General features: G+C 62.4%; 5 protein-coding genes across 5 annotated transcripts; all 5 read right to left on the reverse strand.

The window, feature by feature from the left end:
- Nucleotides 1-270: 270 nt before the first annotated feature.
- Nucleotides 271-1,286, reverse strand: LOC149120671 (hemoglobin subunit zeta-like). Its single transcript, XM_089322007.1, has 3 exons — nt 1,118-1,286; nt 633-837; nt 271-487 (listed from the first exon to the last, which is right to left on the reverse strand). The coding sequence occupies exons 1-3, from the start codon at nt 1,210-1,212 to the stop codon at nt 365-367; spliced, it is 423 nt and encodes a 140-aa protein (XP_089178133.1). The 5' UTR covers nt 1,213-1,286; the 3' UTR covers nt 271-364.
- A 2,402-nt stretch (nt 1,287-3,688) lies between these two features.
- Nucleotides 3,689-4,438, reverse strand: LOC149120672 (hemoglobin subunit zeta-like). Its single transcript, XM_089321652.1, has 2 exons — nt 3,998-4,438; nt 3,689-3,912 (listed from the first exon to the last, which is right to left on the reverse strand). Exons 1-2 carry the CDS (start codon nt 4,103-4,105, stop codon nt 3,784-3,786), a joined length of 237 nt encoding a protein of 78 aa, XP_089177778.1. The 5' UTR covers nt 4,106-4,438; the 3' UTR covers nt 3,689-3,783.
- Nucleotides 4,439-9,257: 4,819 nt separating this feature from the next.
- LOC149120673 (hemoglobin subunit theta-1-like) lies at nt 9,258-10,010 on the reverse strand. The gene is made up of 3 exons (XM_089321651.1): nt 9,852-10,010; nt 9,563-9,767; nt 9,258-9,467 (listed from the first exon to the last, which is right to left on the reverse strand). The coding sequence occupies exons 1-3, from the start codon at nt 9,944-9,946 to the stop codon at nt 9,339-9,341; spliced, it is 429 nt and encodes a 142-aa protein (XP_089177777.1). The 5' UTR covers nt 9,947-10,010; the 3' UTR covers nt 9,258-9,338.
- Nucleotides 10,011-13,619: 3,609 nt separating this feature from the next.
- On the reverse strand, nt 13,620-14,635 carry LOC100358143 (hemoglobin subunit zeta). Its single transcript, XM_070063788.2, has 3 exons — nt 14,467-14,635; nt 13,982-14,186; nt 13,620-13,836 (listed from the first exon to the last, which is right to left on the reverse strand). The coding sequence occupies exons 1-3, from the start codon at nt 14,559-14,561 to the stop codon at nt 13,714-13,716; spliced, it is 423 nt and encodes a 140-aa protein (XP_069919889.2). The 5' UTR covers nt 14,562-14,635; the 3' UTR covers nt 13,620-13,713.
- A 2,405-nt stretch (nt 14,636-17,040) lies between these two features.
- Nucleotides 17,041-17,675, reverse strand: LOC138846967 (hemoglobin subunit zeta-like). The gene is made up of 2 exons (XM_070064325.2): nt 17,347-17,675; nt 17,041-17,261 (listed from the first exon to the last, which is right to left on the reverse strand). Exons 1-2 carry the CDS (start codon nt 17,452-17,454, stop codon nt 17,133-17,135), a joined length of 237 nt encoding a protein of 78 aa, XP_069920426.2. The 5' UTR covers nt 17,455-17,675; the 3' UTR covers nt 17,041-17,132.
- Between the last annotated feature and the right edge of the window lie 3,566 nt (nt 17,676-21,241).

Raw genomic sequence — 21,241 nt, forward strand, 5'->3', positions numbered from 1 at the left:
GTACCTGGCCGGCGCCGGCGCCACCGCCCTGCATGACCTTATCAGATCAACGACCGGCCTGTGCCAAAGGAGTGCCCAGCCTTCAGCCTGCGGGACTCAGAGCGCCTGTGCCGCTCGAACTCTCCGAGAGACCTGGGGATGCTCCCCGGGATGGAGGGAGCGGCTGGATCCCCAGTGCAGCCGCACTGTGGACACCGACCCGGCCCGCTGGGCACAGCTTCTGCCCCTTTCCCCTGGCACAAGGAACGCGGGACACAGCTCATCCTTCCGCATGAGTTTATTGGGGAGTGGAGAGGGTGCCCGGGCGGGTCAGGGACATGGGAGGGGTGTCCGGCTGTCCAGGGGTGCGGAGCCACGCTCAGGACTACTTAGCGGTCTTGACGTCAGACATTCGGCCCAGGAACTTGTCCCAGGCAGCTTGGGCCTCGGCGGTGAAGTCTCTGGGCAGGTTCCTGGCCAGGGTGACCTGCAGGCAGTGGGACAGGGGCTGTGCGCCAGGGGGCGGTCAGCAGCAGGCGGAGAGGTAGACACCAAGAGCCTACCCGAATCCAACCCCGATCCCGGCCTGGACCTCGCGCCCAGCCCTGCCCACAAGGCCCCGTCCCACCCAGTCGCCCGTGCTCTGCGCTCACCCTGAAGTTGACCGGGTCAATGCGCAGCTTATAGGCCAGCAGGTCGCTTAGAGAGAACAGCGCGCTATCCAAGTTGTCCATGTTCTTGACTGCGTCGTCCAGCGCGGCCGCCACTTCGGCTCCATAAGCCCGCAGTTGCGCGGAGCCCTCTTGCAGTTCAAAGTGGGGGAAGCTGGGCTTGGACTTCGGATAGCTTACGAAGAGCCTGGGGGCGGGTGCCCCACACCCAGCAGTCAGGAGAAGCCCACTTTCACGCAGTGTTTGCAAGGCAAAACCCAGCGTGCAGTCCACAGGGAGCGCACACGGGCATTTCAGACAGGGAGTGCGGACCAGCCCAGCCCCTGCTCCCCTGTTCCTGCCACTCAGTCCCCAGCTGCTGGTGGAGGCCGTGAGCAGGAAGACTGGCCACTGCGTCACCGTCCCTCCTCCTGACCTCTCCCCGTCCCTGGTCTGGACACTCAGGCTGTGACCCATGGGGCACCTACCTATCCAGGGCCTCTGCGCCGAAGGCCTCAGACTGGGAGGAGACCTTGTCCCAGAGGGACATGATGATGGTCCTCTCGCTCTTGGTCAGAGACATGGTGAGGCCGGGGCTGGGCTGCTGCACAGGGGCTGGAGGTGCTGAGCACTGGGTGTGGTGGTGCTCAGCCCGCAGGCTCCCTTATATACGGGGAGCAGAGTCCAGCCAGGCCCTGGCTGCTTCTGGGAAGAGGGGAGGAGCAGAAGGGGCTGTGGGGGTGGGGTCTGTTATTGGGCACCATGACAGAGGCGGTCAGGGCCTGGTGGGGGAGGCGGGTGAGGGGCTACCACTCTTGCTGGGCCTTCCAGGGGCGTTGGCCGCAGTCTCTCCACTGGGTCCAGGGGAGATAGGGGCCCTGCCGTCCCAGGGGTCATCCCGGCATGGCTGTGCTGCACTGTCCTCATCCTCCCAGAGTCACAAAATGGGGACAACCAGAGCAGCAGGGGCCGCTGCCCGCCCTCGGGCCACCCCACCCAGGCACTGGTCAGGCCGACCCACGGGTGTCTGTGACCCTGAGTTCCCTCCAGGAACACGGCTCTCCCTGGGGCGCTGAGCGGAGCCCTCTGTGCCCTGAGCTTGGGAGGAGCCGGCAGGCTGATGGGAGATCAGCCACCTGAGGTCACGTGCTGCTGCTGGGGACCCCAGTGTTGCCCTGGGCGGGGCTGCTGCAGCACGGGCACCTGCCTTCTATGTCTTCGAGATCCTTTGTGTACTTGCCAGGCAGACGAGGGCCTGGACGGCAGGAGCTGGGCCAGGGCTGAGGCCAGGAGCCAGGAAGTGCATCCAGGTCTCCCGCGGGAGTGGCAGAATCCAGGTAGTGCAGCTGTCAGTGCTGCCTCCCGGGGCCACACCAGCAGGAGTGGAGGTGGGCCCTGACCCGGCTCTCCCAGCAGTGAGGCCGATAGCCTCCCCACACGACGAGATAGAAGAAAAATCCCAGCACAAGATAGTCACCTCCGTCGCTTTAGGCTTGTCTGGGCTGTAACCAGCAGCTGCCACACACAGCCAGCTCCATCACCCGCACACTCCTCAGCCACGCTCTGGCTGCCCTCCTCCCCTCCCAACCTCTGGAAACCACTACAAGTTTGTGTTTTGCAAGAATGTCCTATATGGGCCAGCACCGTGCACAGTGGGTTAAGCCACTGTGTGTGACACAGGCATTCCATGTGGGCAGCGGTTGGAGGGTGGGCTGCTCTTCTTCCAGTCCAGCCCGCTCCTAATGTGCCTGGGAAAGCAGCAGAAGATGGCCCCAGAGCCTGGGTGCCTGCCACCTCCGTGCCACACAGGATGGTGTCCAGGCTCCTGGCTCCAGCCTGGCCCAGTCCCAGCCTTTGAAGCCGTTTGTGGAGTGAACACTGGATGGAAGATCTCTCTCTGTCCCTCTCTCTCTCTGTCCCTCTCTCTCTGTCCCTCTCTATCTCTCCCTCTCTCTCTCTCCCTCTCTCTCTTTCTCTCTCCATGTCTCTGTCTCTCTACAACTCAGCTTTTCCAATAAGTAAATCCCAAAAGGAACATCGTTTCCATGGAGTCGTCCGTGCAGTCTGTGCAGATGCCTCCTTCCCCTTCATCCGGGCGGGGCTGGGCGGCAGCACTCGACTCCTCTCTGGGGCAAGGCCGGACGTGGTCCGTGCACGCCTTGAGGACATTTGGGTTGCTATGGCCCAGACAGCCGCTGTGAACATTCACGGGGTGGGCTCCGTGGGAACACAGGCTTCCTTCTGTGCAGGGTTCCCAGCAGGGTAGACACGTGTGTCTCTGACATCCTAGGAAGCTGCCCTGTTCCCACCCTGTTGGCATGAAGGGACGGGCCACGGCCTGCAATGTGCCACCGTGTCCCTCCGGGCTGTCCTGTCGGGCATGCCGTCGTGTGTCCCTGTGGCTCACCCTGTGCCTCTGCTAGCATGGACGCCTCCTTGGGTGTGCTCATTTGCTCTGCTCTATTGTTTCTGGTGAATATTTGTACAAGTGTTTTGCTGAAATTATTTTATTCATTTAGTGAAAGACTTCCAAGAGAGAGGCAGAGACAGAAGAGAGAGCTCCTCCATCTGCCGGCCCACAGCTCTGCAGCCACGAAGGCCTTAGCTGACTTGACGGCTAGTGACAGCTCTTCCCTGCTCCTGAACTGAGTTCCTGCTCTGGCCTCGCTGAGGGTCTGTAACCCCGCAGGACCCACTGTGCCCCAGCACCTCCCGGATGTGCGATCCTGGCCAGAGATCTGGAGCGGGACCCGGATGTGGCGGGTGCGCTTATTGTACCTGGCCGGCGCCAGCGCCACCGCCCTGCATGACCTTATGAGATCAACGTCCGGCCTGTGCCAAAGGAGTGCCCAGCCTTCAGCCTGCGGGACTCAGAGCGCCTGTGCCGCTCGAACTCTCCGAGGGACCTGGGGATGCTCCCCGGGATGGAGGGAGCAGCCGGATCCCCAGTGCAGCCGCTAGGGTCGCGGGAGTCGGCCCGCACTGTGGACACCGACCCGGCCCGCTGGGCACAGCTTCTGCCCCTTTCCCCTGGCACAAGGAACGCGGGACACAGCTCATCCTTCTGCATGAGTTTATTGGGGAGTGGAGAGGGTGCCCGGGCGGGTCAGGGACACGGGAGGGGTGTCCGGCTGTCCAGGGGTGCTGAGTGCTCTCAGGGGTACTTCTCGGTCAGGATGATGAACACGTGGCGCAGGAACTTGTCCCAGGTGAGGTGCGACTCGGCGGTGAAGTCCCTGGACAGGTACCCGGCCAGGGTGACCAGCAGGCAGTTGGGCAGCAGCTGCGTGGCAGGGGACAGTCAGGGCGGGTGGGCAGCCCCAGACCCCAACCCTGCCCACAGGAGGGAGTCTGCGCTCTGCGCTCACCCTGAAGTTGACCGGGTCCACGCGAAGCATGTAGGGGAGCGTGTGCCTCAGCGTGGACAGCGTGCCATCCAAGTTGTCCATGTTCTTGACCGCGTTGTCCACCGCCATGCCAGCTTGACGCCATGAGTGTGCACCTGCGCCGAGGCCGTATGCGGGGGATGTGCGAGAAGTGGGTCCTGGTATTTGGGAATCTGAGGAAGAGCCGGGGGAGGGGGCCCCACACCCGGCAGTCAGGAAAGCACATTTTACACAGTCTTTGCAAGGCAAAACCCAGCGTGCAGTCCACAGGGAGCGCACACGGGCATTTCAGACAGGGACTGCGGCCCAGCCGAGCCAGGGCTCCCCTGTTCCTTCCTGCCACACAGTCCAGCTCCCTCTTACAGTGCCTGGGAAAGCAGCAGAAGATGGCCCCAGAGCCTGGGTGCCTGCCACCTCCGTGCCACACAGGATGGAATCAGGCTCCTGGCTCCAGCCTGGCCCAGTCCCAGCCTTCGAAGCCGTTTGTGGAGTGAACCCTGGATGGAAGATCTCTCTCTGTCCCTCTCTCTCTGTCCCTCTCTTTCTCTGTCCCTCTCTCTCTCTGTCCCTCTCTTTCTCTGTCCCTCTCTCTCTTTCTCTCTCCATGTCTCTGTCTCTACAACTCAGCTTTTCCAATAAGTAAATCCCAAAAGGAACGTCGTGTCCATGGAGTCGTCGGTGCAGTCTGTGCAGATGCCTCCTTCCCCTTCATCCGGGCGGGGCTGGGCGGCAGCACTCGACTCCTCTCTGGGGCAAGGCCGGACGTGGTCCGTGCACGCCTTGAGGACATTTGGGTTAAGGCCCAGACAGCCGCTGTGAACATTCACGGGGTGGGCTCCGTGGGAACACAGGCTTCCTTCTCTTTTATTGATTTATTGAAAGACTTCCAAGAGAGCGGGAGAGACAGGGAAAGAGAGCGATCCTCCATCTGCCGGCCCACAGCTCTGCTGCCACAAAGGCCTTAGCTGACCCTGGCTGAAACCAGGAGCAGGGGCTCCACCCAGGTCTCCCAGGTGGGTTCAAGGGCCCAAACACTTGGGGCCACCGTCCCCTGCTTTTCCCAGGCTGGTAGCATGGAGCTGGGTCAGAGGTGGAGTGCCAGGGACTCCAGTTTGATGCCAGGTGCAGACGGCTAAGCCACAGGGCCCTGCGCCATGACAGCAACCCCATGCTGTGCTCATTCCTTTTCCATTGGTTCACCCTCCAATGGCTGCTGCGGCCGGTACACCATGCTGATCCGAAGCCCGGAGCCAGGTGCTTCCTCCTGGTCTCCCATGCGGGTGCAGGGCCCAAGGACCTGGGCCATCCTCCACTGCACTCCCGGGCCAGGGCAGAGAGCTGGACTGGAAGAGGAGCAACCGGACAGAATCCGGTGCCCCAGCCGGGACTAGAACCCGGGGTGCCGGCGCCGCAGGCCGAGGATTAGCCTACTGAGCTGCGGATCCGGCCTAATTTTGTTTTGAATGACTTATTTATTTATGTACTGATTTGAAAGGCAGAGAGACACAAAGATAGGGAAGTCCTCGGATTGGTCTCCCATCTGCTACTTCACTCCCCATATGCTTTCACTGGGCTGAGCTGGGCAAACCAGGAGGAACTCCATCCGGGTCGCACCTGGGTGGCAGGGCCCTAAGTGCAGGGGTCGTCACCCACTGCATCCCAGGGAGCTGAGGGAGGGAAGCAGCAGGGCTTCAACGGGCACTCTGGTACGACATGCAGGCCTCCCAAGGGCGCTTCATCAGGGGCCACACAACGCCTGATCCTGTCTCTGTCTCTCTCTTCTCAAGATGTTTCTGTATTTGAAAGGCAGAGAGAAGAGAGTAAGGGAGGTAGCACTCCCACCCACTGGTTCACTTCCCAAAGAGCTGCAACAGCTCCAGCTGTGCTGGCCTAAGCCGGGAGCCAGTGTCTCCAAGCCTGTCAGGAACCCAAGTCCTTGAGTCATCACCTCCCTCCTTCCCAGGGTGCATGTGCAAGAAATGGATCTGACGCACATGGAGCCAGGACCCAGACCCAGGCACTCAGGGATGTGGGTGTGACTTCTCACTGTGCCAACACCCACCCCTGGTTATTTCTTCAGTGTTTTTCTATATTGAGTGAAGATGGATGGGGCTGTGCAGGGGGAGTTGGTGGTGGGGAGGGAGCTGCCAACGGCTCAGCCGGGGCCATGGCAGAGAAAGCGGTGCCAGGGCCTGACACTGCCCAGAGTGCTACGAGGGCTGGTGCCCAGGCTTGTGCTGGGTTGGGCCAGGCTGGACGCCCGATGGCGCTCCCAGGGCATTCAGCCAGGAGGGTGTGCCAGAGCTGCCGGAGTCTGGGCTGTCTGCACTAGGACAGGGGCCAGTTCCAGGGGTGCCAGCCGTGGACGAGGGAGATGCCAGAGGCCTAGGCACACAGTGAGCTCCTGGCCAGCCTGCAGGACTCAGGAAGCAGGGCACCAGGGGCCTGCCCAGGGCCTGGCTCTGGGGCTGTGCAACAGAGGAGGGGAGGGGAGCCCCCGACACGAACTCTCCAACCCGGGGCCCTGGTTCCAGGGGATGGGTGTCAGTGAGAGAGGATTTCTGGTGGCTGCCTCTGTGTAGGACAGCCTGCTTCTGTTTGGTGGGTGTGATGTAGTTGGCCATATTTCAAAGGAGGGTGCTGGCCCCAGGACACCTTTCCCCCTGAGGAATCTGGGGCCTCCTCCCCTGCCCACCCTGCCCCACAGCTGCTGCAGAGGGGGTCAGTGTGTGCCCGTGGAGTCTTCCAGCCCATCTCCCCCACCTCAGGGACACAGAGACTCCACTGACATTCAAGCTTTATTCAAAGACCAGGGGTGGGGTGCAGAGTGGGGATGCGGGAGGGGACAGGGGGCAGGGGAACTCCCCGACCCCAGCTTACCCATATCTGCAGGTAACGTGGGGTCAGTTCTCTAAGCCCCTCCCTCACAGCTCTGGGAACAGGATCTCAGTATGTGGGGGAGGGGCAGCTCTGCACAACAGGCTCAAGACCCCAGCCACAGGACCCCTCTTCAGGGCTGGGTGCCATCTGCCTGGCGGCCCCGGCACAGTCTGGGATCCTCAGCCAGGAGCTGTCTTCCAGGATCTCCTCACTGTGTTAGTTGTTTCCAAGACTGGGAGCCCCAGTACCCTAGCTCCTTACTGGGGCCTGGGGAGACTCGGATTGGGGGAGGGGCCCCTGGACAGGGCTGGGAGGGGGAGCACGAGGCTGCATGGCACCGCCTTCAGCTTGCCCTCAACATGCCTTCAGGCCCGTGTGTGGCTAGGCGGTTAGGACTCAGGCTAAGGGTGGAGTAGTGGCGTAGCGGGGAAAGATGCTGCCTGTGGAGCCCAAGTCCCGTGTGGGCAGCAGTTCAGGCCCCGGGGGCTCCACTTCTGACCCAGCGCCCTGCTGATGCTCCTGGGACTGCAGTGGGAGACGCCTGGGTGCTTGGGCCCCTGCACCCACGGGGAGGTCTGGAGGAAGTTCCCGGCTCCTGGCTCCCAGCTGGGGATCCACCCTGCTCCTGCTATCGCTGCCGTTAGTGGAGTGAAACATCAGATGGAAGATCTCACTCAGTCTCTGTCTCTCCCTGAAACTCTGCCTTTCAAATAAATCTTTAAAAATAGTTTTTAAATTTATTGTTTCGGAGGTAAATGGAGAGCCCTCCTCCAGTAGTTAACTTCTCTCTGGGAGACAGGAGTTGAGTGCGGGTCTCCCATGTGCGGGGCAGGAACCCAACGACTTGAGCCGGCACTACATGCGCGAGAAGCCGGAGCGAGGAGCTCCCTAACAGCTGAGCTAAACACCTGCCCCACACTGCATGGGCGTCTTGGCAGACAAAGCACCGTCGTCAGCATTGTGGTCCTCTAGAAGTTGCGGTCTCGGTGCCCCGATGGGGCTCCGCGGGTTAAGCTCGTGTCAGTGTTGGTTTGAGGCCCAGCTGCTCCGTTCCCAACCCAGCGTCCCACTAACGCCCCTGGGGAGGCAGCAGCTGGGCCCCTGCCACGAATGCCGGAGGCTCCTGGCTTCAGCCTGGCCCAGTCCCAGCTGCTTACTAATGGACAAATCTTTAAAGAAGAAAAGTTCCAGAACGTGGTGAGCCAGGGCACCCAGCACTGCAAATACACTAAACCGCACCAAACTACACAAATATTTATGTGAAAGGGACGACCTTCCATCTGGCTCACTGCCGGTGCCCGCAGTGGCGGTGGCCGGGCCAAGCCAACGCCAGGAGCCCAGACTGGAAATGCAGGGCTCCCACATGGGTGGCAGGGGCCCAGGTGCTTGAAGTGACTGTCACCCCCCAGAGTCCGCAGGAGCCAGGCATCAAGTCCTGGCACAGCCTGGGCATCTCGGCTGCTAGGCCCGACACCCACGCCGGCGGATCTTCCCCTGAGCTCGCTTCTCTCCTGGGAACACCTCGCAGGCGCCCCAGAAACCACAGTTTACAGACATCCTTGTCCCACGTAGCAGTGCCTGGCTCAAGTCCCAGCTCCTGTGCACTTCTGATCCAGGTGCCGGGGAGGGCAGATGCGGTCGGAGACCCGGATGGAGCTCCAGGTTCCTGGCCTCGGACATCGCAGGTCTGGGGAGTGAACCAGCGGTGGAAGACCTTCCCCCACCCCACCCCTCGTCACTCTGCCTCTCAAATCAACCCTCTCAAAAGAATGCTGTGTGTCTCCATGTGGCTGCTTCTGCCGAGCGGTACTGCCGTGCAGGAGTGAGTTTGCCGAGTGTCACGTGGACCTCGAAGAAGTAGGTCAGAAGGTGGAGTTTCTGCAGTGGCCGTGACTGCACATCTGAGGCAAAATCCTGGGCGAGGGCAGCTCTGGCTTTCCAGGGAGGGGTGGGGTCCCGCCAGCCCCGTGGGCTGCAAGGCTGGTCCAGGGGTCCTGTCTCGCCACGGACCTCCGACGTCCAGGGCCCGGTTCCTGCGCTGGGCAGCAGGGGGCTCCCTTCCCCGATTGTCCGCTGTGCGGCTGCCAGGGCCTAGGCCGGACTCCGCCCCGGGAGACAGAAGGGCCTCGGCCTGGCACCAGGCCTGTGCAGCTGGGTTTGAGCGGAGTCCAGGAGGACTAAGCGAGCAGTACTGCGAAGGGCCTGGACTGGGCGTCAACAGCCCCCCGACCACCTCCTGCCTGCCACCCTCCTGGCCAAGGCCAAGGAATTCGAATTTGGGACCTGGTGCCCCAAACCCGCCAGCCCCTTGGTTTGCGGACCCGAGGCCATCCCCACACACACATCCCCAGGGAGCACTCGGTTCAGGCTGCTGCCCCGGGGCTTTACTCCAACACGACGGCGTCGCGGGGGGCGGGGCGTCCCACGACCTCCCACCCTCCATTCAGCGGTACTTGGAGGTCAGCGCCGAGATCACGTGGTGCAGGAATTTGTCCACCGAGGCGTGCATGGCGGGGCCGAAGTCTCCAGGGTAGTGCCGGGCGAGGGTCACCAGCAGACAGTGGCCCAGCAGCTGCAGGGAGGGGTCGTTCCCGCTCGCGGTCCATCGATTCTCCTCCCCCACCCCGCCTAGGGGAGCCCCCTCCCCGGCGAAGTCCCGGCGCTCACCCCGAAGTGGTGGGGGTCCACGCGCAGCGTGCGCACGTGCAGGTCGCTCAGAGCGGACAGGGCGCCGGGCAGGTCGTCCAGGTGGTCTGCGGCGAGGGTCAGCGCGTCGGCCACCTTGCGGCCGTGGGCTCTGACCTGGGCGGAGCCCGGGCTCAGGTCCATGTGGGAGAAGTAGATCTTGGTGCGCGGGAAGGCCTCCAAGGTTCTGCGGGAGGAGGGGGATGTGGTGCGTGTGGGGGCCCCGCGGGCGCGGGGCGCGGCGGGCCGGGGGCGCCCTCCCGGTGCGCACCTCTCCAGGGCCTCGGTCGCGTAGACGCCCACGTTGCTCCCCAGCTTCTTCCACAGGGCGCGCAGCAGCGCCCGCTCCGCCGCCGACAGCGCCATCCCGCAGCGGCGGGCAGCGGCGGGCAGCGGCGGGCAGCGGCGGGCAGCGGCGGGCGCGGCGGGCGCGGCGGGCCGGGTCCCCGCGGGCCTCTGGGGGCGTGGCGCAGGCCCGTCCCGCCCCGCGGCGCCGCCGCGCGCACCCGGAGGCCCGCGCACGCACGCAGTCTCGGTCCGCCACTTTCGGGCTCGCTCTGAACCCCAGGCCTTTCAGCAAAACACACATTTGAAACATTCAGCGGAGACACATGTTATGCACACGCGCAGAGGGAGACCTGGACAGGACGCGGAACCCCGGCAGAGCGCGGGCGCTGCGCGAGATGGTGACAGCGACTCCCGGGCTGGGCCGCCGCGCGGTCGGTCGGGGTGGCTCGCAGCAGGAGTTCCGTTGCGGGCGGCCAACACCTGCACCTGCTGAGTGCCTAGCCGAGCCTTGCAGCTCCCACACTGAGCTGTCAAGCCAGCGCGTGCGACCCTCCCCACCTCTACTCCCAAACTGCCGGGGCAGTGCCTCCAGCCCCTCCTCCAGCCCACCAACCTCCTCTCTGTTTCCACGGATTTGCTTGTTGTGTGTGTGTGTGTGTGTTTAATAAATGGGATTATTCAACATGTGGACTTTTAAAAAAAGTCATAGATTTTTTAAATGCTTGCATTTATTTTTCTTGGACAGAAATCAATGTTACATTAATTTGAATATAGATTCATTATCCAATTATGAAACAAGATGCACACAGACATTATAAGCTGAGTGTTGATGACTTAAGGCACTGAGGTTGTAATTGTAATTACAGAGACAGCCACACACACAAATTCCTAACCTACTAAATAGCAGCTGTATACCCATGACGCCAATTAGCTATACTTTCTACTTATGACACTTATCAGTGTCCACTCTGGGTTAAACCAAGCAGGACTGGCCTGCCGTGATTCCAGGCAAGTGAGCGCCTCTGCTTGCTGCAGAGGTGGCCCTGGACCCGAGAGGGCACGCGGGGGTCAGGGGAAGCCGGACACAGCCGGGGCCAGCAGAGGACTGGCGTCTGTGGTCCACCTAATGTGGGTGTGCCGCCTCCGGGCAGTGTGTCTCCCACTGCTGAGCCCTGGCACTTGTGGGGGCCACGTCCCTGAATGGAACTCCAGGAGACCCACAGAGCACATGGGGTCACGCCCTGCCAGCCGCACCCCCAAGTGGTCCCCTCACAGTGCCTCCACCCCTCCCACAGACCTGGGCACTGGAGCCCCCCCCCCCCGCCCTTCTGCTGACTGACCACAAAACCCAGGCGGGAGCAGAGGAAGCAAGCCAGCGGCTAAGAAGCCGAGTCTCCAGCCTGGTCATCGATGACCACTGCTCCCCAACCTGAGCTGCACGGAGCTGGGCGTCTGGTTGGAGAAGCGGGGTCTCTACCCCAGTGGGTGGGCTCCTGCACCCGGCTGCTCCTCAGCAGGCAGTGTTGCAGGTTCAGCCGTGCCCCACCATTCCCGGCTACGGCGGTGCCCCACCATTCCCGGCTACGGCGGTGCCCCACCATTCCTGGCTACGGCGGCACCACAGTCTGCCCACTCACCTGCTCAGGTGCACCTGTCGCGACCCGCCCTCACCTGTCTCCCTTCCTCTCAAGGAGCAAAGACACCCCTTCCCACGGCTCCCACTGCCCCCGAGGTGCCCAAGGGGCTGCCACGGTGTCCTCCAAGGAGGAGCCCCAGACTGGGCGTGAGAGGACACTGGTGTTAGCCAGGGGCTGGATGGCACGGCAAACCTCCCTCTTCAGGAAGGAAGCCTGCCGCGGGCACTGTCCACCCCGGGCCCCCGCTGCCTCAGTGCAGGGGTGCCAGCCCCAGGGTGGCCGCGTGGGCACCGGGCCTCACTGGCCCCAAGCGCGACCTAAGGGTCTTAGGAGTGAGCGTCCCCGGGTGCTGCTGGGATCTGCAGCCTGCACTCGACCTCCGGTTTTGTCTGCACCGTGGGTGGGTGGGTGGGTGGGTGGGTGGGTACGTTTGGGAGGCTGAGGGAGAGCCAGTGCCCCCCCGAGATCCTGGGGGAGCCGGGGACCCAGGCTGGAGGCAGCCGAGTGGCACGAGTGTGTGCATGTGTCGGGGGGGGGGATTCTTTCAGCAGCCCCTCGTGGACTTGCAAGCAGGAAGGAAGGAACCAGCCGGTTGCCCACTCCTGTCCCCTGCAGCTGCACAGGGGCCTCGGCACGTGCACGGACGTGTCCCCAGGCCGGCCCTGCACCTCAGGTCACAGACTCCACGGACACTGTCGGCCACTCACTCAGACTTTATTCAAAGACCAGGGGTGGGCTGCGGGGATGGGGGGTGCAGGGGGCAGAAGGCAGGGGAACTCCCCGGTCCAGCTTACCCATATCTGCAGGTAACGTGGGGTCAGTTCTCTAAGCCCCTCCCTCACAGTTCTGGGAACAGGATCTCAGTATGTGGGGGAGGGGCAGCTCTGCACAACAGGCTCAAGACCCCAGCTCAGGACCCCTCTTCAGGGCTGGGTGCCATCTGCCTGGCGGCCCCGGCACAGTCTGGGATCCTCAGCCAGGAGCTGTCTTCCAGGATCTCCTCACTGTGTTAGTTGTTTCCAAGACTGGGAGCCCCAGTACCCTAGCTCCTTACTGGGGCCCGGGGAGACTCGGATTGGGGGAGGGGCCCCTGGACAGGGCCGAGGGGGGGCACGAGGCTGCATGGCACCGCCTTCAGCTTGCCCTCAACATCCCTTCAGGCCCGTGTGTGGCTAGGCGGTTAGGACTCAGGCTAAGGGTGGAGTAGTGGCGTAGCGGGGAAAGATGCTGCCTGTGGAGCCCAAGTCCCGTGTGGGCAGCAGTTCAGGCCCCGGGGGCTCCACTTCTGACCCAGCGCCCTGCTGATGCTCCTGGGACTGCAGTGGGAGACGCCTGGGTGCTTGGGCCCCTGCACCCACGGGGAGGTCTGGAAGAAGCTCCTGGCGCCTGACTGTGGTCTGGCCCAGCCCTGGCCACTGTGGCCATTTGAGGAGCCATCCAGCAGATGGAAGATCTCTTGTTCTCTGTCTCTGCCTCTTTCTCTGTAACTCTGCCTTTCAAATAAATAAATCTCCTTTAAAAAACCCGTAATGTCTAAACTCTGTCACATCACGAGGTATATTAGCATGTTTAAAGTAAAAGACCCAGGAACGACACGGACCACAGGGAGTGCCTCGGGGTGAATGAAGCCAGGCCCCTGCTCCCGTTGTAGCTCCTGGGAGGAGCACCTGCAGGCAGCCGTGAGGCTCCGTGACAGCTCTTCCCTGCTCCTGAACTGAGTTCCTGCTCTGGCCTCGCTGAGGGTCTGTAACCCCGCAGGACCCACTGGCGCCCCAGCACCTCCCGGATGTGTGATCCTGGCCAGAGATCTGGAGCGGGACCCGGATGTGGCGGGTGCACTTATTGTACCTGGCCGGCGCCGGCGCCACCGCCCTGCATGACCTTATCAGATCAACGACCGGCCTGTGCCAAAGGAGTGCCCAGCCTTCAGCCTGCGGGACTCAGAGCGCCTGTGCCGCTCGAACTCTCCGAGAGACCTGGGGATGCTCCCCGGGATGGAGGGAGCGGCTGGATCCCCAGTGCAGCCGCACTGTGGACACCGACCCGGCCCGCTGGGCACAGCTTCTGCCCCTTTCCCCTGGCACAAGGAACGCGGGACACAGCTCATCCTTCCGCATGAGTTTATTGGGGAGTGGAGAGGGTGCCCGGGCGGGTCAGGGACATGGGAGGGGTGTCCGGCTGTCCAGGGGTGCGGAGCCACGCTCAGGACTACTTAGCGGTCTTGACGTCAGACATTCGGCCCAGGAACTTGTCCCAGGCAGCTTGGGCCTCGGCGGTGAAGTCTCTGGGCAGGTTCCTGGCCAGGGTGACCTGCAGGCAGTGGGACAGGGGCTGTGCGCCAGGGGGCGGTCAGCAGCAGGCGGAGAGGTAGACACCAAGAGCCTACCCGAATCCAACCCCGATCCCGGCCTGGACCTCGCGCCCAGCCCTGCCCACAAGGCCCCGTCCCACCCAGTCGCCCGTGCTCTGCGCTCACCCTGAAGTTGACCGGGTCAATGCGCAGCTTATAGGCCAGCAGGTCGCTTAGAGAGAACAGCGCGCTATCCAAGTTGTCCATGTTCTTGACTGCGTCGTCCAGCGCGGCCGCCACTTCGGCTCCATAAGCCCGCAGTTGCGCGGAGCCCTCTTGCAGTTCAAAGTGGGGGAAGCTGGGCTTGGACTTCGGATAGCTTACGAAGAGCCTGGGGGCGGGTGCCCCACACCCAGCAGTCAGGAGAAGCCCACTTTCACGCAGTGTTTGCAAGGCAAAACCCAGCGTGCAGTCCACAGGGAGCGCACACGGGCATTTCAGACAGGGAGTGCGGACCAGCCCAGCCCCTGCTCCCCTGTTCCTGCCACTCAGTCCCCAGCTGCTGGTGGAGGCCGTGAGCAGGAAGACTGGCCACTGCGTCACCGTCCCTCCTCCTGACCTCTCCCCGTCCCTGGTCTGGACACTCAGGCTGTGACCCATGGGGCACCTACCTATCCAGGGCCTCTGCGCCGAAGGCCTCAGACTGGGAGGAGACCTTGTCCCAGAGGGACATGATGATGGTCCTCTCGCTCTTGGTCAGAGACATGGTGAGGCCGGGGCTGGGCTGCTGCACAGGGGCTGGAGGTGCTGAGCACTGGGTGTGGTGGTGCTCAGCCCGCAGGCTCCCTTATATACGGGGAGCAGAGTCCAGCCAGGCCCTGGCTGCTTCTGGGAAGAGGGGAGGAGCAGAAGGGGCTGTGGGGGTGGGGTCTGTTATTGGGCACCATGACAGAGGCGGTCAGGGCCTGGTGGGGGAGGCGGGTGAGGGGCTACCACTCTTGCTGGGCCTTCCAGGGGCGTTGGCCGCAGTCTCTCCACTGGGTCCAGGGGAGATAGGGGCCCTGCCGTCCCAGGGGTCATCCCGGCATGGCTGTGCTGCACTGTCCTCATCCTCCCAGAGTCACAAAATGGGGACAACCAGAGCAGCAGGGGCCGCTGCCCGCCCTCGGGCCACCCCACCCAGGCACTGGTCAGGCCGACCCACGGGTGTCTGTGACCCTGAGTTCCCTCCAGGAACACGGCTCTCCCTGGGGCGCTGAGCGGAGCCCTCTGTGCCCTGAGCTTGGGAGGAGCCGGCAGGCTGATGGGAGATCAGCCACCTGAGGTCACGTGCTGCTGCTGGGGACCCCAGTGTTGCCCTGGGCGGGGCTGCTGCAGCACGGGCACCTGCCTTCTATGTCTTCGAGATCCTTTGTGTACTTGCCAGGCAGACGAGGGCCTGGACGGCAGGAGCTGGGCCAGGGCTGAGGCCAGGAGCCAGGAAGTGCATCCAGGTCTCCCGCGGGAGTGGCAGAATCCAGGTAGTGCAGCTGTCAGTGCTGCCTCCCGGGGCCACACCAGCAGGAGTGGAGGTGGGCCCTGACCCGGCTCTCCCAGCAGTGAGGCCGATAGCCTCCCCACACGACGAGATAGAAGAAAAATCCCAGCACAAGATAGTCACCTCCGTCGCTTTAGGCTTGTCTGGGCTGTAACCAGCAGCTGCCACACACAGCCAGCTCCATCACCCGCACACTCCTCAGCCACGCTCTGGCTGCCCTCCTCCCCTCCCAACCTCTGGAAACCACTACAAGTTTGTGTTTTGCAAGAATGTCCTATATGGGCCAGCACCGTGCACAGTGGGTTAAGCCACTGTGTGTGACACAGGCATTCCATGTGGGCAGCGGTTGGAGGGTGGGCTGCTCTTCTTCCAGTCCAGCCCGCTCCTAATGTGCCTGGGAAAGCAGCAGAAGATGGCCCCAGAGCCTGGGTGCCTGCCACCTCCGTGCCACACAGGATGGTGTCCAGGCTCCTGGCTCCAGCCTGGCCCAGTCCCAGCCTTTGAAGCCGTTTGTGAAATGAATAGTGGATGGAAGATCTCTCTCTGTCCCTCTCTCTCTCTGTCCCTCTCTCTCTGTCCCTCTCTATCTCTCCCTCTCTCTCTCTCCCTCTCTCTCTTTCTCTCTCCATGTCTCTGTCTCTCTACAACTCAGCTTTTCCAATAAGTAAATCCCAAAAGGAACATCGTTTCCATGGAGTCGTCCGTGCAGTCTGTGCAGATGCCTCCTTCCCCTTCATCCGGGCGGGGCTGGGCGGCAGCACTCGACTCCTCTCTGGGGCAAGGCCGGACGTGGTCCGTGCACGCCTTGAGGACATTTGGGTTGCTATGGCCCAGACAGCCGCTGTGAACATTCACGGGGTGGGCTCCGTGGGAACACAGGCTTCCTTCTGTGCAGGGTTCCCAGCAGGGTAGACACGTGTGTCTCTGACATCCTAGGAAGCTGCCCTGTTCCCACCCTGTTGGCATGAAGGGACGGGCCACGGCCTGCAATGTGCCACCGTGTCCCTCCGGGCTGTCCTGTCGGGCATGCCGTCGTGTGTCCCTGTGGCTCACCCTGTGCCTCTGCTAGCATGGACGCCTCCTTGGGTGTGCTCATTTGCTCTGCTCTATTGTTTCTGGTGAATATTTGTACAAGTGTTTTGCTGAAATTATTTTATTCATTTAGTGAAAGACTTCCAAGAGAGAGGCAGAGACAGAAGAGAGAGCTCCTCCATCTGCCGGCCCACAGCTCTGCAGCCACGAAGGCCTTAGCTGACTTGACGGCTAGTGACAGCTCTTCCCTGCTCCTGAACTGAGTTCCTGCTCTGGCCTCGCTGAGGGTCTGTAACCCCGCAGGACCCACTGTGCCCCAGCACCTCCCGGATGTGCGATCCTGGCCAGAGATCTGGAGCGGGACCCGGATGTGGCGGGTGCGCTTATTGTACCTGGCCGGCGCCAGCGCCACCGCCCTGCATGACCTTATGAGATCAACGTCCGGCCTGTGCCAAAGGAGTGCCCAGCCTTCAGCCTGCGGGACTCAGAGCGCCTGTGCCGCTCGAACTCTCCGAGGGACCTGGGGATGCTCCCCGGGATGGAGGGAGCAGCCGGATCCCCAGTGCAGCCGCTAGGGTCGCGGGAGTCGGCCCGCACTGTGGACACCGACCCGGCCCGCTGGGCACAGCTTCTGCCCCTTTCCCCTGGCACAAGGAACGCGGGACACAGCTCATCCTTCTGCATGAGTTTATTGGGGAGTGGAGAGGGTGCCCGGGCGGGTCAGGGACACGGGAGGGGTGTCCGGCTGTCCAGGGGTGCTGAGTGCTCTCAGGGGTACTTCTCGGTCAGGATGATGAACACGTGGCGCAGGAACTTGTCCCAGGTGAGGTGCGACTCGGCGGTGAAGTCCCTGGACAGGTACCCGGCCAGGGTGACCAGCAGGCAGTTGGGCAGCAGCTGCGTGGCAGGGGACAGTCAGGGCGGGTGGGCAGCCCCAGACCCCAACCCTGCCCACAGGAGGGAGTCTGCGCTCTGCGCTCACCCTGAAGTTGACCGGGTCCACGCGAAGCATGTAGGGGAGCGTGTGCCTCAGCGTGGACAGCGTGCCATCCAAGTTGTCCATGTTCTTGACCGCGTTGTCCACCGCCATGCCAGCTTGACGCCATGAGTGTGCACCTGCGCCGAGGCCGTATGCGGGGGATGTGCGAGAAGTGGGTCCTGGTATTTGGGAATCTGAGGAAGAGCCGGGGGAGGGGGCCCCACACCCGGCAGTCAGGAAAGCACATTTTACACAGTCTTTGCAAGGCAAAACCCAGCGTGCAGTCCACAGGGAGCGCACACGGGCATTTCAGACAGGGACTGCGGCCCAGCCGAGCCAGGGCTCCCCTGTTCCTTCCTGCCACACAGTCCAGCTCCCTCTTACAGTGCCTGGGAAAGCAGCAGAAGATGGCCCCAGAGCCTGGGTGCCTGCCACCTCTGTGCCACACAGGATGGAATCAGGCTCCTGGCTCCAGCCTGGCCCAGTCCCAGCCTTCGAAGCCGTTTGTGGAGTGAACCCTGGATGGAAGATCTCTCTCTGTCCCTCTCTCTCTGTCCCTCTCTTTCTCTGTCCCTCTCTCTCTCTGTCCCTCTCTTTCTCTGTCCCTCTCTCTCTTTCTCTCTCCATGTCTCTGTCTCTACAACTCAGCTTTTCCAATAAGTAAATCCCAAAAGGAACGTCGTGTCCATGGAGTCGTCGGTGCAGTCTGTGCAGATGCCTCCTTCCCCTTCATCCGGGCGGGGCTGGGCGGCAGCACTCGACTCCTCTCTGGGGCAAGGCCGGACGTGGTCCGTGCACGCCTTGAGGACATTTGGGTTAAGGCCCAGACAGCCGCTGTGAACATTCACGGGGTGGGCTCCGTGGGAACACAGGCTTCCTTCTCTTTTATTGATTTATTGAAAGACTTCCAAGAGAGCGGGAGAGACAGGGAAAGAGAGCGATCCTCCATCTGCCGGCCCACAGCTCTGCTGCCACAAAGGCCTTAGCTGACCCTGGCTGAAACCAGGAGCAGGGGCTCCACCCAGGTCTCCCAGGTGGGTTCAAGGGCCCAAACACTTGGGGCCACCGTCCCCTGCTTTTCCCAGGCTGGTAGCATGGAGCTGGGTCAGAGGTGGAGTGCCAGGGACTCCAGTTTGATGCCAGGTGCAGACGGCTAAGCCACAGGGCCCTGCGCCATGACAGCAACCCCATGCTGTGCTCATTCCTTTTCCATTGGTTCACCCTCCAATGGCTGCTGCGGCCGGTACACCATGCTGATCCGAAGCCCGGAGCCAGGTGCTTCCTCCTGGTCTCCCATGCGGGTGCAGGGCCCAAGGACCTGGGCCATCCTCCACTGCACTCCCGGGCCAGGGCAGAGAGCTGGACTGGAAGAGGAGCAACCGGACAGAATCCGGTGCCCCAGCCGGGACTAGAACCCGGGGTGCCGGCGCCGCAGGCCGAGGATTAGCCTACTGAGCTGCGGATCCGGCCTAATTTTGTTTTGAATGACTTATTTATTTATGTACTGATTTGAAAGGCAGAGAGACACAAAGATAGGGAAGTCCTCGGATTGGTCTCCCATCTGCTACTTCACTCCCCATATGCTTTCACTGGGCTGAGCTGGGCAAACCAGGAGGAACTCCATCCGGGTCGCACCTGGGTGGCAGGGCCCTAAGTGCAGGGGTCGTCACCCACTGCATCCCAGGGAGCTGAGGGAGGGAAGCAGCAGGGCTTCAACGGGCACTCTGGTACGACATGCAGGCCTCCCAAGGGCGCTTCATCAGGGGCCACACAACGCCTGATCCTGTCTCTGTCTCTCTCTTCTCAAGATGTTTCTGTATTTGAAAGGCAGAGAGAAGAGAGTAAGGGAGGTAGCACTCCCACCCACTGGTTCACTTCCCAAAGAGCTGCAACAGCTCCAGCTGTGCTGGCCTAAGCCGGGAGCCAGTGTCTCCAAGCCTGTCAGGAACCCAAGTCCTTGAGTCATCACCTCCCTCCTTCCCAGGGTGCATGTGCAAGAAATGGATCTGACGCACATGGAGCCAGGACCCAGACCCAGGCACTCAGGGATGTGGGTGTGACTTCTCACTGTGCCAACACCCACCCCTGGTTATTTCTTCAGTGTTTTTCTATATTGAGTGAAGATGGATGGGGCTGTGCAGGGGGAGTTGGTGGTGGGGAGGGAGCTGCCAACGGCTCAGCCGGGGCCATGGCAGAGAAAGCGGTGCCAGGGCCTGACACTGCCCAGAGTGCTACGAGGGCTGGTGCCCAGGCTTGTGCTGGGTTGGGCCAGGCTGGACGCCCGATGGCGCTCCCAGGGCATTCAGCCAGGAGGGTGTGCCAGAGCTGCCGGAGTCTGGGCTGTCTGCACTAGGACAGGGGCCAGTTCCAGGGGTGCCAGCCGTGGACGAGGGAGATGCCAGAGGCCTAGGCACACAGTGAGCTCCTGGCCAGCCTGCAGGACTCAGGAAGCAGGGCACCAGGGGCCTGCCCAGGGCCTGGCTCTGGGGCTGTGCAACAGAGGAGGGGAGGGGAGCCCCCGACACGAACTCTCCAACCCGGGGCCCTGGTTCCAGGGGATGGGTGTCAGTGAGAGAGGATTTCTGGTGGCTGCCTCTGTGTAGGACAGCCTGCTTCTGTTTGGTGGGTGTGATGTAGTTGGCCATATTTCAAAGGAGGGTGCTGGCCCCAGGACACCTTTCCCCCTGAGGAATCTGGGGCCTCCTCCCCTGCCCACCCTGCCCCACAGCTGCTGCAGAGGGGGTCAGTGTGTGCCCGTGGAGTCTTCCAGCCCATCTCCCCCACCTCAGGGACACAGAGACTCCACTGACATTCAAGCTTTATTCAAAGACCAGGGGTGGGGTGCAGAGTGGGGATGCGGGAGGGGACAGGGGGCAGGGGAACTCCCCGACCCCAGCTTACCCATATCTGCAGGTAACGTGGGGTCAGTTCTCTAAGCCCCTCCCTCACAGCTCTGGGAACAGGATCTCAGTATGTGGGGGAGGGGCAGCTCTGCACAACAGGCTCAAGACCCCAGCCACAGGACCCCTCTTCAGGGCTGGGTGCCATCTGCCTGGCGGCCCCGGCACAGTCTGGGATCCTCAGCCAGGAGCTGTCTTCCAGGATCTCCTCACTGTGTTAGTTGTTTCCAAGACTGGGAGCCCCAGTACCCTAGCTCCTTACTGGGGCCTGGGGAGACTCGGATTGGGGGAGGGGCCCCTGGACAGGGCTGGGAGGGGGAGCACGAGGCTGCATGGCACCGCCTTCAGCTTGCCCTCAACATGCCTTCAGGCCCGTGTGTGGCTAGGCGGTTAGGACTCAGGCTAAGGGTGGAGTAGTGGCGTAGCGGGGAAAGATGCTGCCTGTGGAGCCCAAGTCCCGTGTGGGCAGCAGTTCAGGCCCCGGGGGCTCCACTTCTGACCCAGCGCCCTGCTGATGCTCCTGGGACTGCAGTGGGAGACGCCTGGGTGCTTGGGCCCCTGCACCCACGGGGAGGTCTGGAGGAAGTTCCCGGCTCCTGGCTCCCAGCTGGGGATCCACCCTGCTCCTGCTATCGCTGCCGTTAGTGGAGTGAAACATCAGATGGAAGATCTCACTCAGTCTCTGTCTCTCCCTGAAACTCTGCCTTTCAAATAAATCTTTAAAAATAGTTTTTAAATTTATTGTTTCGGAGGTAAATGGAGAGCCCTCCTCCAGTAGTTAACTTCTCTCTGGGAGACAGGAGTTGAGTGCGGGTCTCCCATGTGCGGGGCAGGAACCCAACGACTTGAGCCGGCACTACATGCGCGAGAAGCCGGAGCGAGGAGCTCCCTAACAGCTGAGCTAAACACCTGCCCCACACTGCATGGGCGTCTTGGCAGACAAAGCACCGTCGTCAGCATTGTGGTCCTCTAGAAGTTGCGGTCTCGGTGCCCCGATG

This window comes from Oryctolagus cuniculus, chromosome 19 (genome assembly GCF_051225735.1).
Source record: "Oryctolagus cuniculus isolate XC-2025 breed Fujian yellow rabbit chromosome 19, ASM5122573v1, whole genome shotgun sequence".
NCBI classification, from domain to species: Eukaryota; Metazoa; Chordata; class Mammalia; order Lagomorpha; family Leporidae; genus Oryctolagus; species Oryctolagus cuniculus.

Excerpts from the sequence above, each read along its gene's own strand:
- LOC100358143 (XM_070063788.2), bottom strand. The coding sequence starts at position 14,561 with ATGTCTCTGACCAAGAGCGAGAGGACCATCATCATGTCCCTCTGGGAC. Across the intron at positions 14,187-14,466 it reads GGCGCAGAGGCCCTGGATAG|GCTCTTCGTAAGCTATCCGA; the intron begins GTAGGTGCCCCA and ends ACCCGCCCCCAG. Across the intron at positions 13,837-13,981 it reads TTGACCCGGTCAACTTCAGG|CCCCTGTCCCACTGCCTGCA; the intron begins GTGAGCGCAGAG and ends CCTGGCGCACAG.
- LOC149120672 (XM_089321652.1), bottom strand. The coding sequence starts at position 4,105 with ATGGCGGTGGACAACGCGGTCAAGAACATGGACAACTTGGATGGCACG. Across the intron at positions 3,913-3,997 it reads TGGACCCGGTCAACTTCAGG|CTGCTGCCCAACTGCCTGCT; the intron begins GTGAGCGCAGAG and ends CCTGCCACGCAG.
- LOC149120671 (XM_089322007.1), bottom strand. The coding sequence starts at position 1,212 with ATGTCTCTGACCAAGAGCGAGAGGACCATCATCATGTCCCTCTGGGAC. Across the intron at positions 838-1,117 it reads GGCGCAGAGGCCCTGGATAG|GCTCTTCGTAAGCTATCCGA; the intron begins GTAGGTGCCCCA and ends ACCCGCCCCCAG. Across the intron at positions 488-632 it reads TTGACCCGGTCAACTTCAGG|CCCCTGTCCCACTGCCTGCA; the intron begins GTGAGCGCAGAG and ends CCTGGCGCACAG.
- LOC138846967 (XM_070064325.2), bottom strand. The coding sequence starts at position 17,454 with ATGGCGGTGGACAACGCGGTCAAGAACATGGACAACTTGGATGGCACG. Across the intron at positions 17,262-17,346 it reads TGGACCCGGTCAACTTCAGG|CTGCTGCCCAACTGCCTGCT; the intron begins GTGAGCGCAGAG and ends CCTGCCACGCAG.
- LOC149120673 (XM_089321651.1), bottom strand. The coding sequence starts at position 9,946 with ATGGCGCTGTCGGCGGCGGAGCGGGCGCTGCTGCGCGCCCTGTGGAAG. Across the intron at positions 9,768-9,851 it reads GCGACCGAGGCCCTGGAGAG|AACCTTGGAGGCCTTCCCGC; the intron begins GTGCGCACCGGG and ends CTCCTCCCGCAG. Across the intron at positions 9,468-9,562 it reads TGGACCCCCACCACTTCGGG|CTGCTGGGCCACTGTCTGCT; the intron begins GTGAGCGCCGGG and ends CCCTCCCTGCAG.